The sequence below is a fragment of the Bombina bombina genome, chromosome 12 (genome assembly GCF_027579735.1).
Source record: "Bombina bombina isolate aBomBom1 chromosome 12, aBomBom1.pri, whole genome shotgun sequence".
In the NCBI taxonomy this organism is placed as follows: Eukaryota; Metazoa; Chordata; class Amphibia; order Anura; family Bombinatoridae; genus Bombina; species Bombina bombina.
This window is the reverse complement of record NC_069510.1, coordinates 120825221-120842399: the sequence shown is the minus strand read 5'-3', so window position 1 is coordinate 120842399 and position 17179 is coordinate 120825221. Positions and strand designations below refer to the sequence as shown.

General features: G+C 42.1%; 1 protein-coding gene across 6 annotated transcripts in view; it reads right to left on the bottom strand.

Moving 5' to 3' along the window:
• The window catches only part of SPTAN1 (spectrin alpha, non-erythrocytic 1), a 101731-nt gene that overhangs the window by 4405 nt on the left and 80147 nt on the right, over positions 1 to 17179 (bottom strand). For 4 of the 6 annotated variants that reach the window (XM_053696102.1, XM_053696101.1, XM_053696103.1 and 1 more), the window contains 19 exons: positions 15696 to 15840; positions 15437 to 15618; positions 15081 to 15180; positions 14804 to 15001; positions 14582 to 14728; positions 14023 to 14126; positions 13783 to 13945; positions 11165 to 11179; positions 10252 to 10383; positions 6710 to 6847; positions 4811 to 4915; positions 2214 to 2422; positions 1997 to 2117; positions 1587 to 1708; positions 1112 to 1244; positions 849 to 947; positions 607 to 766; positions 395 to 471; positions 105 to 314 (listed from right to left, as the gene is read on the bottom strand). In XM_053696102.1, coding sequence (XP_053552077.1) covers positions 105 to 314; positions 395 to 471; positions 607 to 766; positions 849 to 947; positions 1112 to 1244; positions 1587 to 1708; positions 1997 to 2117; positions 2214 to 2422; positions 4811 to 4915; positions 6710 to 6847; positions 10252 to 10383; positions 11165 to 11179; positions 13783 to 13945; positions 14023 to 14126; positions 14582 to 14728; positions 14804 to 15001; positions 15081 to 15180; positions 15437 to 15618; positions 15696 to 15840 — 2560 coding nt within the window. The remainder of the gene's footprint in view (positions 1 to 104; positions 315 to 394; positions 472 to 606; positions 767 to 848; positions 948 to 1111; positions 1245 to 1586; positions 1709 to 1996; positions 2118 to 2213; positions 2423 to 4810; positions 4916 to 6709; positions 6848 to 10251; positions 10384 to 11164; positions 11180 to 13782; positions 13946 to 14022; positions 14127 to 14581; positions 14729 to 14803; positions 15002 to 15080; positions 15181 to 15436; positions 15619 to 15695; positions 15841 to 17179) is intronic. The other 2 variants (XM_053696104.1, XM_053696106.1) reach the window with 1 other exon arrangement.

Here is a 17179-nt window from a genome sequence, read left to right as displayed (position 1 = left end):
AGACGCACTAGATTTTGTATCTACAATGATGCAATAAAACCTGTAAGCTCCGATAATGGGAAGGCACATTAGAAAATGGTAAAACTACTCAAATTTGTTCTCACCTTCCTGTAGTGCTCTTGAGCCTCCAGCAGTTTCTTCTTGCGTGCAGCAGAGTTATCAAGCAGCTGGTTCCAGCGCTTCATGAGAGAGGCATGGCGGGACTCGATTGCTCTAGACTGCACATGTTTAGCAGCGAGCAGCTGGTCTTTCAGTGCAGTGATGTTAGTGATGCCCTCTTGTTGGAAAGCCTGAAGCCCAGCGTCAAATGTCTCCTGAAACACGGAACAGAAACACAATGCATCTGGTGCTCGAGGATTACGGCAAACATCCACACTAATCCACTGTCACTCACCTGCTTAGTGAGAAGAGTCTGCACAGACGATAAGTCTCTACCATAATCATCCGTCTTCAGGCTATTTTCTTTCTCACCTAATAATCAAACAGTAATTTAGTACTCAATAAAGAATTATGCTGTAGTGAGCTTAACAAGGTAGTAGCTGAGAAAGTGATCATGTCAAGTGATCGTGATCATAAAAAATAAACCCACCAAAACTAACAACTCACCAATCCAGGATTCCACCACGTCCGCTTTCCAGTTAAACTGCAGGAAAGCTGAATTCTCATCCAGTTTAGCTTTGCGTTGAGCTGCCGCCTTCTCAAGCTCAGCCACCTTCCCTCTCAGACCCTTCATCTTCGCACTAATATTTTCCACATGGTGATTGTTCTATAAAATAAAGAAAATCTGTATTGTAGAGAAAACTTCCAATCTAAACCAGAGATGGAAAATGGAGAGCTAGGCCATTCACCTTCTGGATAAGGTCTTCTCCATTAGCACATACATCATGAACTCTATCCTTGTGCACTGTGAAATCGGTTTCAAATGCCTCGTGCTTCTTCAGCAGCCCCTAAAAATGAATACAGAATAAGCTAATGAGCTAAATCAACATTCTCTTTTAAATGACATTATGAAAGTCCAAACTCAGCAAGCAAAGCTACAATAAAAATATGACTCACGCCCTTCCTTACTGTTATTTGGTCACATTGTGTATGCCGTGTTCAGTATGCTTACCTGAATGGCAGCCAAAGTGTCTCCATAATCTTCGCTGGCAACAAGCGTCATCTTCTCATTAATCCAAGCTTCTTCCTCCTCAACATTGGCTACAAACTGTTGGTACTCCAGGGATTCCTCTAGCCTCTGGCCCCTGCAGGAACACAAGGCAGGCAAAGTCAATTCAGTAATATATGGATAGGGACTCACTGACTGCTGACAATTGAATATTTAGTATATAAATTATACTTGCACCTTAAAACGTTAGGGGGAAAAAACAAGTGGTCTACCCTAAATAGGTTAAGTCTACTGGCTTTCCATATAGAAATATATGTTCAGTCTTGAAACACAAGTGCACATCAGAAAGCCTGGGATACATTGTATATCTAGTTTATAATTCCAAACTATTTACTCTGACCCATGTGGCTGTAATTATTTTTAAACGGGTTACAAAGTAAAAGATGGGCAGCTATATACGGCACATTCATGTCCTCACCGAGCCGCGGCTTGCTGTTTAAGTTCCTTCCAGTGCTCCATAAACTGCTCCAGGCGCTGCTGAATCTCATCTTTTCCTAAAGTGTTATCATCTGCCAGCTTCTTACCAGTGTCTAGCACGCCCTGTGTCACCAAACAAGAACATCAGTTAGATGAACAACAAGTCCTGGGCATATTGGCCTCTTCTTACAAACATGAAACTGCTTTAATATAACTTGGTCACTTTGGCTTGGATGTTATTTAATGTTTGGAACATCACCATATGAAAATAAGATTAACTTGCTTACAAAGTCTTTTTGCTTTGTATAATAGACACAGACTGAATGGGTTCCAAGCAAAAACAAATGTGTAAATTAAGCAGAGTTAGGGATTTGTTGAGAAATGGGCTCACTGCAGTTCCTTGGTACTCACCTGGATGGCTGGTTCATGAGCAGCCAGCTCAGCTTCAAGCCTCTTGTGCTTCTTTCTCAGATTCTGTACACCGGTCAAATCCCGACCATAATCATCAGAACCAACCAGAAGCTTCTTCTCCCTGGGAAGCACAGGAACGAATGGTCAAACATTTATGTCACAGTGATACTTAAAAAGGATACCCTAAATTGCTTGGTGCCTGCCCCGTCCCGCATACTTTATCCAGGATTCCTCATCATCTAGGTCCCTGAAAAACTGGTGCAGGCGGTGGGATTCATTTAGCCTCCCTCTACGAGCAGCAGCCATACTTTTGATACGCTGGAAACGATCATTGATGGCATCTCTCTTGTCCTTCACCTGGGATGTGTCAAAGGCGCTGCTGGTCATCAAGCTGTCCGCCTGTCCATTGAGATCTTTTAGACGGTCCTGTGGAAAAGGAAGAAATTACTTTTATACCAGATTATGCAACAGTGATTCTCTGCTTGAATGTGACTAACTACTGACCAAAAATGATTTTCATGCATTTAATGGACTCTAGTAAATACTAGTCATAAAATCCTGTGCTTAAAATTTATTTAACGGGGGGGGAACTAACGGGCAGCGGCCATGACTAGTCGCATATCTGCATGCTGCTCCAGTATTTTAACTTTTTTTGCATGACATGATACCTTAGCGGACTCATCTTGGTACTACACAGCTTGATCTAAGGCCTGCTAAATAACCTGCGCCTGATGAGCCTAATATTAAGGAAATAGCTCCTGGCATCAGAGCCCAGTACAATATATAAGGTTGCAGTCTCTATTTCAACCCCCCGGAGAGGTGCCCTTCGGGCCTTGTCGTTACGCAGCAATTATTGCTGAATACTCTCACCATCTGTCTGACTTACGATTGGTATGGAGTCTGCTTATTACCCGCTAGAAGAAATAAGGGCTTTGTTATACACTTATCAGATTTCCTTTACGGAAACCCTGCAAATTGCCATTGATCCACTGAATCTTAATGCCCTGGGAAAGGAACAGAGAAAGACAGTTGATGCTACCCCATGTGGGTTGGAGCATGGTATTGATTTACTCCAGAGCGGGACTCTGACCATCACAAGGGAGGCAAGCAACTCGATGTGGGACACCAACGGTTGTAAGAATCCAGAGCATGGGCTGAAAACAGATGCTTACAAGCAACCCGCAATAACTCCGCACAAGGGTATGTTACAGGGGAACCACATTTTACCTTAGAAGTTGCAAGACAACTAATCGCGGTTAACCCCACACCGTCTCAGAGACGCTTGCTAAAGGGAACACAGGGCAGTCAGCTACATACCGTACACTATCTTCTACAGAGCTGCGCCACAGGGAAACAACATGCAAGGACCCTTTTCAGGACGCAGTGAGTACAGCCACACCGGAGTTGGTTAAGAAAAGGGATTCAGCCCCTTGAATTATCCATACACTCCAGATAATTAAGAGACACTGCTTTCACAGAGTTATAACTATCAGAACAGATTTTGTTTTCTCTTTCCTTAACGCCCATAATGAAGCTCTAAGGGGCTAATGACTGCTATTAAGGAAACAGTTGTTATTTAATCTATCTATATGTTAATAACAGAATTGTATAGGTGAAAACTACTAAGACATTAACAAATTTTACATGCTGATAATCATAGGTCCTCTTTCTCTTATTTGTTTATACGAATAGTAATTACTATGTCAGGAATTGATGATGGCTCACTTAATATCCCCTGCTGTACCATCATGTAAAAGGTACCATAAATGTGGTGTGAGATGGTTTTGCCGCCAGCGCCAGAGACGGCAGGCTATTTTCTGCTTAATTTCATTTTATAAAGGGTACCGCAGTAGATCGCAAACCTCCAAGCTAAAATCTCAAACTGTGACTCATAAGACTAATTCTCAATGAGTTTATATTTGTTAGGACCTCCATAGTCGGACATAGGTCTACATAATACTCTTAACCTTTGTCAAGTTGTTTACATAGTTATTGTTAAGCATTAGACAGGCAAACTTATCTATCTGCGTAACAAATATTGATCTATATGAATATCTAATACTCTGAGATCTAACCTACTAGGAGTAGCTTCCAATTTGCCCCTTATATCTGCTAAACATATCATTTTTGTTGCATAACTTACTTGCCTAAACTTTTCAATACATCTGAAGGTTACACTCCCAAAACTGCTCCAGGCGCTCCCTCTACTCAAGCTTTTTTTAATTCTAATTGTGTCCAACACTATTCATAGACTCAATACTATATTATCTATATAAAATGCATTTAGATCCCTGTGGTCATGATAGTTTTTACAGCTTTAAGTATCTTTACTGCAGATTTTAATGTTGCCTGAATTGCTCAAAGGTAAACGCCACTTGAAGCTTAATATCTTAATCTGATCACTAGGTATAAGCAGTATCATTAATAATGTTGACAGCTGTACAAACTCTATAAGATCACTATAATCTTTATTAAAATATAAAATGAGGCTTGTCATGTGAGATCCAAAAGCCGTCTCAATAATTGGAAATTACCTCCTATATCTTAAATAAATACTGACAAGGTCCAAAAGTGGCTTCATGTGCCAACTTGGAGGTAAATTAAACATCAGGCATTTAGCTTATACACTATATCTTTGTACCTCTTTTATAGGAATATGCGATGTATGTCTAAAAATTCCATGCCATATGATACCTGTATTCCATTAATACTGTGTCGTATTGCTTTTTATCTTATGTATGCCTTATCTCAATCTTCAACTAAAAAAAAAAAAATGTATTTAAGCAAATCAAAACCTCCTCTACCCCAACTCACTTCATGGGCAGATATATCCGCCTCCAGAAGCTGGTGTTTCTTCAGCAAGTTGTTCACAGATGCCAGATCTTTCCCATAATCCTCAGATGCCAGTAAAGCCTCCACCTATTAACAAAAGAGATAATTAAAGCTTGAAAAAAAAAAAAAAAAAAAAAAATGAAGCTCCTACTGTTAGGTAGAAATTAGTAGCCTCAAGTCTAACAGCTGCCAAAAACATGAAGCCAACATAACTGCCCATGATACATAGACTAAACTAAAGGGAGCAGAAGCTTCACAAGATGTTATATAAAAGACCAGATCCTTACTCTAGCTGCTCAGGGATGTACAATAACGAGGAGGCCTGATCCTTACTCTAGCTGCTCAGGGATGTACAATAACGAGGAGGCCTGATCCTTACTCTAGCTGCTCAGGGATGTACAATAACGAGGAGGCCTGATCCTTACTCTAGCTGCTCAGGGATGTACAATAACGAGGAGGCCTGATCCTTACTCTAGCTGCTCAGGGATGTACAATAACGAGGAGGCCTGATCCTTACTCTAGCTGCTCAGGGATGTACAATAACGAGGAGGCCTGATCCTTACTCTAGCTGCTCAGGGATGTACAATTAACGAGGAGGCCTGATCCTTACTCAAGCTGCTCAGGGATGTACAATTAATGAGGAGGCCTGATCCTTACTCTAGCTGCTCAGGGATGTACAATAACGAGGAGGCCTGATCCTTACTCTAGCTGCTCAGGGATGTACAATTAATGAGGAGGCCTGATCCTTACTCTAGCTGCTCAGGGATGTACAATAACGAGGAGGCCTGATCCTTACTCTAGCTGCTCAGGGATGCACAATAACGAGGAGGCCTGATCCTTACTCTAGCTGCTCAGGGATGCACAATAACGAGGAGGCCTGATCCTTACTCTAGCTGCTCAGGGATGTACAATAACGAGGAGGCCTGATCCTTACTCTAGCTGCTCAGGGATGTACAATAACGAGGAGGCCTGATCCTTACTCTAGCTGCTCAGGGATGTACAATAACGAGGAGGCCTGATCCTTACTCTAGCTGCTCAGGGATGTACAATAACGAGGAGGCCTGATCCTTACTCTAGCTGCTCAGGGATGTACAATAACGAGGAGGCCTGATCCTTACTCTAGCTGCTCAGGGATGTACAATAACGAGGAGGCCTGATCCTTACTCTAGCTGCTCAGGGATGTACAATAACGAGGAGGCCTGATCCTTACTCTAGCTGCTCAGGGATGTACAATTAACGAGGAGGCCTGATCCTTACTCAAGCTGCTCAGGGATGTACAATTAATGAGGAGGCCTGATCCTTACTCTAGCTGCTCAGGGATGTACAATAACGAGGAGGCCTGATCCTTACTCTAGCTGCTCAGGGATGTACAATTAATGAGGAGGCCTGATCCTTACTCTAGCTGCTCAGGGATGTACAATAACGAGGAGGCCTGATCCTTACTCTAGCTGCTCAGGGATGCACAATAACGAGGAGGCCTGATCCTTACTCTAGCTGCTCAGGGATGCACAATAACGAGGAGGCCTGATCCTTACTCTAGCTGCTCAGGGATGTACAATAACGAGGAGGCCTGATCCTTACTCTAGCTGCTCAGGGATGTACAATAACGAGGAGGCCTGATCCTTACTCTAGCTGCTCAGGGATGCACAATAATGGGAGCAGCTAGAGCTCTGAACAGGACCAGGTTAGAGCGGCTCTCCGGCACGCTAAAGGGAAGTATAAAGCTACAGGTGAGCTTTCTCATTACATTAAAGGAAAAAAAAAGCTAATAATTTTCAGTATTCTGTGCAGCCAACGAATATTTGGGGAAACTAATTTGGCTGAACCAATTTCTTTTCATGGCTGCACATCTCTAGTTAAGATCATTGCAATGTTTCTTACCTCAGACAGCCAGAAATCAAAGTCTTTTATTCCAGTGTTGAAGTTCTGCTGTTTGTTGGCTTCCTTCAGTTTTTGGCTTTTTTCTGCCGATTTCTGCACAAGGAACTGCCACTGGTCAGCCAATGCTGCAAGACGGATCTGTGGGACAGACAAGGAACACAGGGGTGTCACCCAAGTGACTGAATATACCTGTAGTGTAACAGTACTACACATAATCTGGTACTAAGTATGACTGAATATACCTGTAGTGTGACAGTAGTAAGTATAACTGAATATACCTGTAGTGTGACAGTACTAAGTATAACTGAATATACCTGTAGTGTGACAGTACTAAGTATGACTGAATATACCTGTAGTGTGACAGTACTAAGTATAACTGAATATACCTGTAGTGTGACAGTACTAAGTATAACTGAATATACCTGTAGTGTGACAGTACTAAGTATAACTGAATATACCTGTAGTGTGACAGTACTAAGTATAACTGAATATACCTGTAGCGTGACAGTACTAAGTATAACTGAATATACCTGTAGCGTGACAGTACTAAGTATAACTGAATATACCTGTAGCGTGACAGTACTAAGTATAACTGAATATACCTGTAGCGTGACAGTACTAAGTATAACTGAATATACCTGTAGCGTGACAGTACTAAGTATAACTGAATATACCTGTAGCGTGACAGTACTAAGTATAACTGAATATACCTGTAGCGTGACAGTACTAAGTATAACTGAATATACCTGTAGCGTGACAGTACTAAGTATAACTGAATATACCTGTAGCGTGACAGTGCTAAGTATAACTGGATATACCTGTAGCGTGACAGTGCTAAGTATAACTGGATATACCTGTAGCGTGACAGTGCTAAGTATAACTGAATATACCTGTAGCGTGACAGTACTAAGTATAACTGAATATACCTGTAGCGTGACAGTACTAAGTATAACTGAATATACCTGTAGCGTGACAGTACTAAGTATAACTGAATATACCTGTAGCGTGACAGTACTAAGTATAACTGAATATACCTGTAGCGTGACAGTACTAAGTATAACTGAATATACCTGTAGCGTGACAGTACTAAGTATAACTGAATATACCTGTAGCGTGACAGTACTAAGTATAACTGAATATACCTGTAGCGTGACAGTACTAAGTATAACTGAATATACCTGTAGCGTGACAGTACTAAGTATAACTGAATATACCTGTAGCGTGACAGTACTAAGTATAACTGAATATACCTGTAGCGTGACAGTACTAAGTATAACTGAATATACCTGTAGCGTGACAGTACTAAGTATAACTGAATATACCTGTAGCGTGACAGTACTAAGTATAACTGAATATACCTGTAGCGTGACAGTACTAAGTATAACTGAATATACCTGTAGCGTGACAGTACTAAGTATAACTGAATATACCTGTAGCGTGACAGTACTAAGTATAACTGAATATACCTGTAGCGTGACAGTACTAAGTATAACTGGATATACCTGTAGCGTGACAGTACTAAGTATAACTGGATATACCTGTAGCGTGACAGTGCTAAGTATAACTGAATATACCTGTAGCGTGACAGTGCTACATATCATCTGTTACTAATGGGAAGAGAGGCGCACAACTAGGTGTAATGGGGGGAGAGGCACAACTAGGTGTAATGGGGGGAGAGGCACAAATAGGTGTAATGGGGGGAGAGGCACAAATAGGTGTAATGGGGGGAGAGGCACAAATAGGTGTAATGGGGGGAGAGGCACAAATAGGTGTAATGGGGGGAGAGGCACAAATAGGTGTAATGGGGGGAGAGGCACAAATAGGTGTAATGGGGGGAGAGGCACAAATAGGTGTAATGGGGGGAGAGGCACAAATAGGTGTAATGGGGGGAGAGGCACAAATAGGTGTAATGGGGGGAGAGGCACAAATAGGTGTAATGGGGGGAAGAGGCACAAATAGGTGTAATGGGGGGAAGAGGCACAAATAGGTGTAATGGGGGGAGAGGCACAAATAGGTGTAATGGGGGGAGAGGCACAAATAGGTGTAATGGGGGGAGAGGCACAAATAGGTGTAATGGGGGGAGAGGCACAAATAGGTGTAATGGGGGGAGAGGCACAAATAGGTGTAATGGGGGGAAGAGGCACAAATAGGTGTAATGGGGGGAGAGGCACAAATAGGTGTAATGGGGGGAGAGGCACAAATAGGTGTAATGGGGGGAAGAGGCACAAATAGGTGTAATGGGGGGAGAGGCACAAATAGGTGTAATGGGGGGAGAGGCACAAATAGGTGTAATGGGGGGAGAGGCACAAATAGGTGTAATGGGGGGAGAGGCACAAATAGGTGTAATGGGGGGAGAGGCACAAATAGGTGTAATGGGGGGAGAGGCACAAATAGGTGTAATGGGGGGAGAGGCACAAATAGGTGTAATGGGGGGAAGAGGCACAAATAGGTGTAATGGGGGGAAGAGGCACAAATAGGTGTAATGGGGGGAAGAGGCACAAATAGGTGTAATGGGGGGAAGAGGCACAAATAGGTGTAATGGGGGGAGAGGCACAAATAGGTGTAATGGGGGGAGAGGCACAAATAGGTGTAATGGAGAGAGGCGCAGTGCACAAACAAAAAAAGATTTGCTTTTTTGAACATATAAGAGAGGAAGATGGAGAAATCTGCTGTGAATAAAAAGAACACAACAGTGGGGCAAAGACCTTTGCTCAGGGTCTCTTTGTTACTATCTGAGATACATAATATTTTATTGTAACGCTAATCTCGTCTATTTATGTATTTAATGTTAACACTAACCTTTTTTTCTGTAGTAATTAAACATGTAGACAGCTATTTAATAGCATATTGTTCCTCTCTGTCACAATTATATGGGGACATAAATCCTGACATTGGTGACTCAGACAGACCATACAATTTACTTATATTCTCAAAACAGCTTGTTCCCATAGTCTTTATTGGAGACAAAATAGTGCTGCAGCACATGAATAACATTCCTGCAGAACTGCTGCCAGACACGTGCACGCTCCTGAGCTTACTCCCCTGCTTTTTAACAAATTATACCAAGAGAACAATTTTTTTTGATAATAGAAGTCTGACTCATGAAAGAAAAAAAATGAGGTTTCATATCCCTTTAATAAATTCATGAATGTTTCTACCCCCCCAAAGCACTGACATTGAGGAGTTTTAAAGGGACGTCATTAGTGCGTTAGTGTGCTTTTACAGTGACACTAGTCACATGCCTCTATGTGTTTAACCCTCACCAAAAGGGCTAAATGCTGCGGAATCTGTTGGCGCTCTACAAATAACCGATAATACTAAATAGTTAAAGTCTGTTCTAAAGCAGAAAAACACTTCCATTTTTTGAGCTGGAAAAAGCCAGCAAGGCAATCTAGAGTGGCATATGCGTGTAGCCGCATATTATTGGCCAAGTTGAACTCAGAGGTGGAAGGGAGTCATCGCTCTGAAGTGGACTTTATTTGCTAATATATGTGTCATGTACCCTGCTCATCATACCTGGTCGTAAATACACGCCTACTCACCTTGACAGCATCTTCACTGCCGGCGCAGGCCCCCCGTTCAATAAGAGAGTTGCCCATGTCTATGACGCCACGAATACGGTCAGCATTGGCGTGAAGCTCAGCCTCAAATGCTTGGTGTTTCTGATGTTTGCTCTGCAGGACAGCACATAAGAGAAGTCAGAGGACCCAATCGTCAGAAAATTCCATTGTGTAGGGTCAAGGTAAGTATTGGTTAACCTCTCACAAAGTGATGGCCCTGGGGTGACATTATTTAGCTACAGTAACATAAAGGGGCCCAGTGTGTCAGTGTACTGGACTGATATATCAACACAACATTAACATGACTACACAGACAACATTCCACAGAGCCCGAGCTAGCACGGAACACGTTTTCTGCATGAAGATTTCTCATGTAGGCTACCACAAACCATGACTTGGTAATATGAATAATGGTTTATGGTAGCCATTAACTATTAAAATGGCCTTACCACCCCCTTTTTAAATTTTGTTGTTTCAAATATACACCACATTTCAAAGCCCAGTGTATTAAATTTTAAAGGACTTGAAATAGTGTAGTAGTGTATCCATAAAACACAAAGAATCAAATTAAATCATTAAAGCCATCTTTACGTCCTTTTCTGCTTGAGGAGTGATAGAATATGATGAATGTGCATTACAACTTGTATCAGCAAGCAAACCGAGGGACATAAAGAACTAACGTTTAGTGATCTAAACATCATCATGCAGAACACGTAGCCTCAATGACTAAAACAAAGTCCACGGATAACAACCGCAACAAAACAAAGCCTGTAGTAGCCAAGAACTAATGGTCTACAAGGAAAGAAAACAAAAACAACAAGGATGGAAAGGCCAAAGGATGGAAAAAAACAACAAACCACTTGTGATAACAGATATATATTTTTTGACCACTTACCAGCAATTTCGAAAGCTATAAAATAGATTAAGAGAAGGCATTGAGTACAACCCGTACCACACTTCAGTTTACATGAAACAGTATACACACACAAGTTCATTAAATCACTGAGACAAGGCACGCGTGCGCACACACACCATAAGTATTGTCTTTACTGATAACATATTCCCCCCTAAACCTCTGCGCATAGTGCTTAAAGCTCATGGAGGACAACACAGCAATTGTAAAGGGGCAGATTGTGTTCAGCCCCTTTGTGGGGATTAAATCAATACACCAAACACTTGTGCTCTAACACATTAGTTTATTATTACACTAAGTGTGTGTATGTAGCTTTATTATTGGATTAATATGAGATTGTAATAGAATATGGTTTATTATGTATAAACAACGAATACTTTCAGTATGTTGTCCCCTTTTCCTGTAAATTTTATACCTAGTCTTACAACTGTACACAGCCTGTTTCTGCCCGTGTGTAAGTTTTATACCTAGTCTTACAACAGTACACAGCCTGTTTCTGCCCGTGTGTAAGTTTTATACCTAGTCTTACAACAGTACACAGCCTGTTTCTGTCTGTGTGTAAGCTTTATACCTAGTCTTACGGTACACAGCCTGTTTCTGCCTGTGTGTACATTTTATACCTAGTCTTACAACAGTACACAGCCTGTTTCTGTCTGTGTGTAAGTTTTATACCTAGTCTTACAACAGTACACAGCCTGTTTCTGTCTGTGTGTAAGCTTTATACCTAGTCTTACAACAGTACACAGCCTGTTTCTGCCCGTGTGTAAGTTTTATACCTAGTCTTACAACAGTACACAGCCTGTTTCTGCCCGTGTGTAAGTTTTATACCTAGTCTTACAACAGTACACAGCCTGTTTCTGTCTGTGTGTAAGTTTTATACCTAGTCTTACAACAGTACACAGCCTGTTTCTGTCTGTGTGTAAGCTTTATACCTAGTCTTACAACAGTACACAGCCTGTTTCTGTCTGTGTGTAAGTTTTATACCTAGTCTTACAACAGTACACAGCCTGTTTCTGTCTGTGTGTAAGTTTTATACCTAGTCTTACAACAGTACACAGCCTGTTTCTGTCTGTGTGTAAGTTTTATACCTAGTCTTACAACAGTACACAGCCTGTTTCTGTCTGTGTGTAAGCTTTATACCTAGTCTTACAACAGTACACAGCCTGTTTCTGCCTGTGTGTAAGCTTTATACCTAGTCTTACAACAGTACACAGCCTGTTTCTGCCTGTGTGTAAGTTTTATACCTAGTCTTACAACAGTACACAGCCTGTTTCTGCCTGTGTGTACATTTTATACCTAGTCTTACAACAGTACACAGACTGTTTCTGCCTGTGTGTAAGTTTTATACCTAGTCTTACAACAGTACACAGCCTGTTTCTGCCCGTGTGTAAGTTTTATACCTAGTCTTACAACGGTACACAGCCTGTTTCTGCCTGTGTGTAAGTTTTATACCTAGTCTTACAACGGTACACAGCCTGTTTCTGCCTGTGTGTAAGTTTTATACCTAGTCTTACAACAGTACACAGCCTGTTTCTGCCCGTGTGTAAGTTTTATACCTAGTCTTACGGTACACAGCCTGTTTCTGCCTGTGTGTAAGTTTTATACCTAGTCTTACGGTACACAGCCTGTTTCTGTCTGTGTGTAAGTTTTATACCTAGTCTTACGGTACACAGCCTGTTTCTGCCTGTGTGTAAGTTTTATACCTAGTCTTACAACAGTACACAGCCTGTTTCTGTCTGTGTGTAAGCTTTATACCTAGTCTTACAACAGTACACAGCCTGTTTCTGTCTGTGTGTAAGCTTTATACCTAGTCTTACAACGATACACAGCCTGTTTCTGCCTGTGTGTACATTTTATACCTAGTCTTAGGGTACACAGCCTGTTTCTGCCTGTGTGTAAGTTTTAGATCTATTCTTGCAACGGTACACAGCCTGTTTCTGCCTGTGTGTAAGTTTTATACGTAGTCTTAAAACGGTACACAGTCTGTTTCTGTCTGTGTGTACATTTTATACCTAGTCTTACAACAGTACACAGCCTGTTTCTGGCCGTGTGTGACTCATTAGCAGGGAGTACGTTATTTAAAGCAAACTATGAATTTTAGCATCAACCCCTTAACCCCAGAAGTACACTAAAGGTTTAGATAGCGAGACTGAGCCATTGCTGAATGACTCCTGAACGAGGCATCTAGTAATAGCAGGTTACCACTTTCAGCGAGACCCACACTATTACAGAGCTGATAAACCTTTAAGGATGTGACGTGCAGGGTATGTCCATGTCTTTAAAGTGTTAAGCAGGGAGGGGGACAACCCTAGCTTACTACTGCTTGGCGCCAGCTGGCCCGCACGGCTATTGGCTAAGAGGTGGAAAGGTCACCTCACAGCAAAATAGCGTTCTGCCGTGGGGTGCCTGAGATGCTCAGTGCGGCGAATGCTTCCATCAAATAAAGGAGCTTTCAGCAGGAATTATTTTATACGTCATAACTGAAAGTCCCCTTTATTTGTTCCAATGGTAAATCCTAGCATTTCACAAACACTAGGATTTACCATCACTTTAATAACAGTTAGTGCCTATTATTTTGAAATTACTTTTGTGGTACACACCTGGATGTTTGTGGGGTCCTTGTAGGACTCGTCACTTGCAGTCTGCAGCTTCTCACTGATCCAGGCTTCGATTTCATCCACATCTCTGCTGAACTGCTGCAGTGTCTGAGATTCACCAAGTTTGGATCTCTTTTCGATCATCTGAGCTTTCAAACGACGCCACCTGCAGCAGAAGAACTGTTACCTGACTGCACAAATAAGAATGGAAACTCCAGCAACAACAACAACCCAAAAGCTCACCTGTCCAGGACCTCGTTGCGACGGGCAGCAATGTCTCCCTTAGCGTAGTGATCGGCATTTATCAACTGGTCACCAAAGGTCTGCAAAGCTGCAATCTTCTCTTCCTAACATACATTAAATCCAGCATGAAGAGGGTAAATATCAGTACTGAAGCAGACACTGCTACTTGTGCTAAAGATAAACATACTGCAGGTGCTTCTCAATGGTTAAGTCATTGGATTACTCTGCACCAACATAAAAATGGAAGCTGTAAATGTTTATATGCACATTTACAGCTAGTTCTTTAGTTATGGTGGTAAACGATACATAAAAAATAACTTTAAATCACTTGTGCCCCCCTTAACATTTTCAAATGTTTTTCCTGCAATAGTAGTTCATCATCATCAGTCTTTAGGACAGCTATTGCCTGGGCCCATAGTGTTTCAGTTTTACAAACTAATACAATATATGGCCACTACCTTCCATTTACAGAAAAAGTCCTGCTTTGTTGTGAAATTTGAAGATGTAAATACTCAGCTTTCTTGGTATACAGTTTTCTGCCACTAGTTTAAGTTCTTACCTGGACATTAATGGCCTTGTCAAAGTCTTCATGCTTTTTAATGAGCGCCTCCACACTGTCCAGAGAATCGCCTTTGTCCTCGCTGTTCAGGAAAGCTTCACGGGCTGCCATCCAATTCTCTGCTTGCTCACAGTCTCTATTAAAAAGCTATAAAACCAGACAAGTGAGAGGAGGATTACAGCGAAGATCATAAAACCATTTTGACACGTTTTGCTGCAATACCTGGAGCTCCAAGCACTGATCTAGCATCATCCTGCGCTGGACCCAGGCCTTTTCCAAGCTTGCACGTTCCTGGTCTAAGATGTCCAGCTTCTCTTTGATCTCAGGACTGGCATAGTGACCACGAGCCAACAGCTGCTGGCCAAACTGCTCAAAGGCTTGAAAGGTACCAGATCTGGCGTCAATCTCTGTGCGGTGTTCCTAAGGACACAAAGATTTTAGTATTACAATACTCTAACTCAAAAGTACATCAAATCAGGAGCCAAAGCCAAAGTCTAACCTGGTGTCTTTCCAGCAGCGCCTCCGCTCCAGTCACATCCTTAGCCAGTTCATCAGAAGATACCAATCCACGGATTCCATTGATCCAGGACATGAGATCCCTGTATGATACAGCATTTAAATAAAGCAAATATTAAATACTTTCAAAAAAGCAGGGAAAACAGAGCACTGTAAGGCCTCATTATTCTAGCCTAAGCGTTCACAAAAAGCCCTTTGTACATCTAGTTCTATTGATTGCCCCATCACACCTTTACTATCCATTAGCTGCTGTCATCCTTGCAGGTGACAGATTAACACCTTATGTATCTTCCCCCACTAATTACATGGATATCCTTATAATTTTGTACCACTACTAACCTGAAGTCACTAAGGAATCGCTGCAAGTCGTGCGAGTCTCCAAGCTTCTCTTTGCGCTGATCTGCCCGTTTGCCAAGGCTGTTCCAAGCCTGATTAAGCTCTGTACACTTTTCTTGGATGTCATCAGCGGATTCTGGATGGGACTGAATGAGGCGCTCCGCAGTCTCTCCCAGAGAATTCACCTGATAAAGTTGAGGTTGAATTTAGTAAAGAAAATTGCTACAGACAGTCACCTGTAAGCAAATTAAGTTCTCCTGACCTTATCTCCCAAAGCAGCAAGATCTCTCTCAAATCCTTCATGCTTGCGCTGTAGCGCCTGAACACTAGCTAGGTCATGCCCATAGCTGTCTGTATTCAAAGCTTGATTCTTCTCTTCAATCCACTCTTTGGTCTCATCTGCATCCCTAGAAAAACAAGGTAGATGTCACCATTTCAAAACACAATTCCTACCAGTACTTACATGTGATGTCACTCCCTTAATTATTCAATAACATGAATGGTTTAAATCCAGTGTAGCTGCAAATAAGCAACTGCTGGATGTGGCATATTTGTGATCTTATTTCTACAAAAGCATCAAGTTACATGTACAACAACAGAGTGAAAATGGTACTGTGTGATGTGTCACAATGACTTATCACAAGGAAATATATCTGCTGAAATGTACCAGGTAACGTGTATATAACACTGTGTGACATGTGCCAGATAGTGTCCTAAAATATGGCGAGTCCACAACGTTATCAATTACTAGTGGGAATATCACTCCTGGCCAGCAGGAGGAGGCAAAGAGCACCACAGCAAAGCTGATAAGTGTCACTCCCCTACCCATAACCCCCAGTCATTCTCTTTGCCTCTGTCAATGGAGGAGATGAAGTTCTGGTGTCTGAAGAAAATTAGATTTCTTTCGCTACAAGCAAGTTTTTTGGGTGTAGCCGTAGTCCACGTTAGTCCCTTCAGTAGGGTAGTGGTGGCTTTAAAGTAGTTAGGAACTTGTAAGGTGGGCCTTGCTGCATTTTCCTTACATATTTGCTGCCCTAGTACAGAAACCCAGTAGGTTTACTCTGTTCTTTCTTTTTCTACAGGTCTCTGCGAGTAGTGGCGTCCTCTCACACCGTGTAAACCGTCGTCCTGCCTGACAGCTAGATTGCAGGTAAGTGCATTTTGCCTTCTAAGGACTGGAGGCTTGCACTTCTCAAGTATATGACTAATACATTTGGGACACATTAATCCTTTAGTAAGGATTTAAGGTTGGCAGGATGCAGGCACTGACGTGATAGACTGAGGGGTTAATTTTTGTCACTGTGTGGAAGGTTTACTCTATTTGTATCTTTATTCATCTGTGGTTCATTTTATTTCAAGGGAACTCTGTGTAAAATCAGGGCTCTTATTTGTCGTGTTTGGCACTCTGTTTGAATAAATGGTGCTTAAACTTTTTTTTCTAGTGAGAGAGCGTTTACCAGATGCAATGCTTCTGTTTTAGCTAAGGCTGAGCCTTCCGTTTTACAGCTGCTGTGGCTGTAGAGGGAACACGCACTTGTGTGTGTGGCGCAGTTCCCTTCAGCCGGTCATGTGACCCGCCTCCGCTCTAGGCTACAGTACGGAGCGGCGGTTCGTGTAGGAGTAGTTTCAGAGCGCTGATAGCTAATTGCTCTACAGCGATATCATTTTTGTCCCAGGGGTCAGGTAGGAGCACCTCAGCAAATCTGAGGTGTAGAGGTGGCCGGTAAACTAGTATTAAGACTTGTA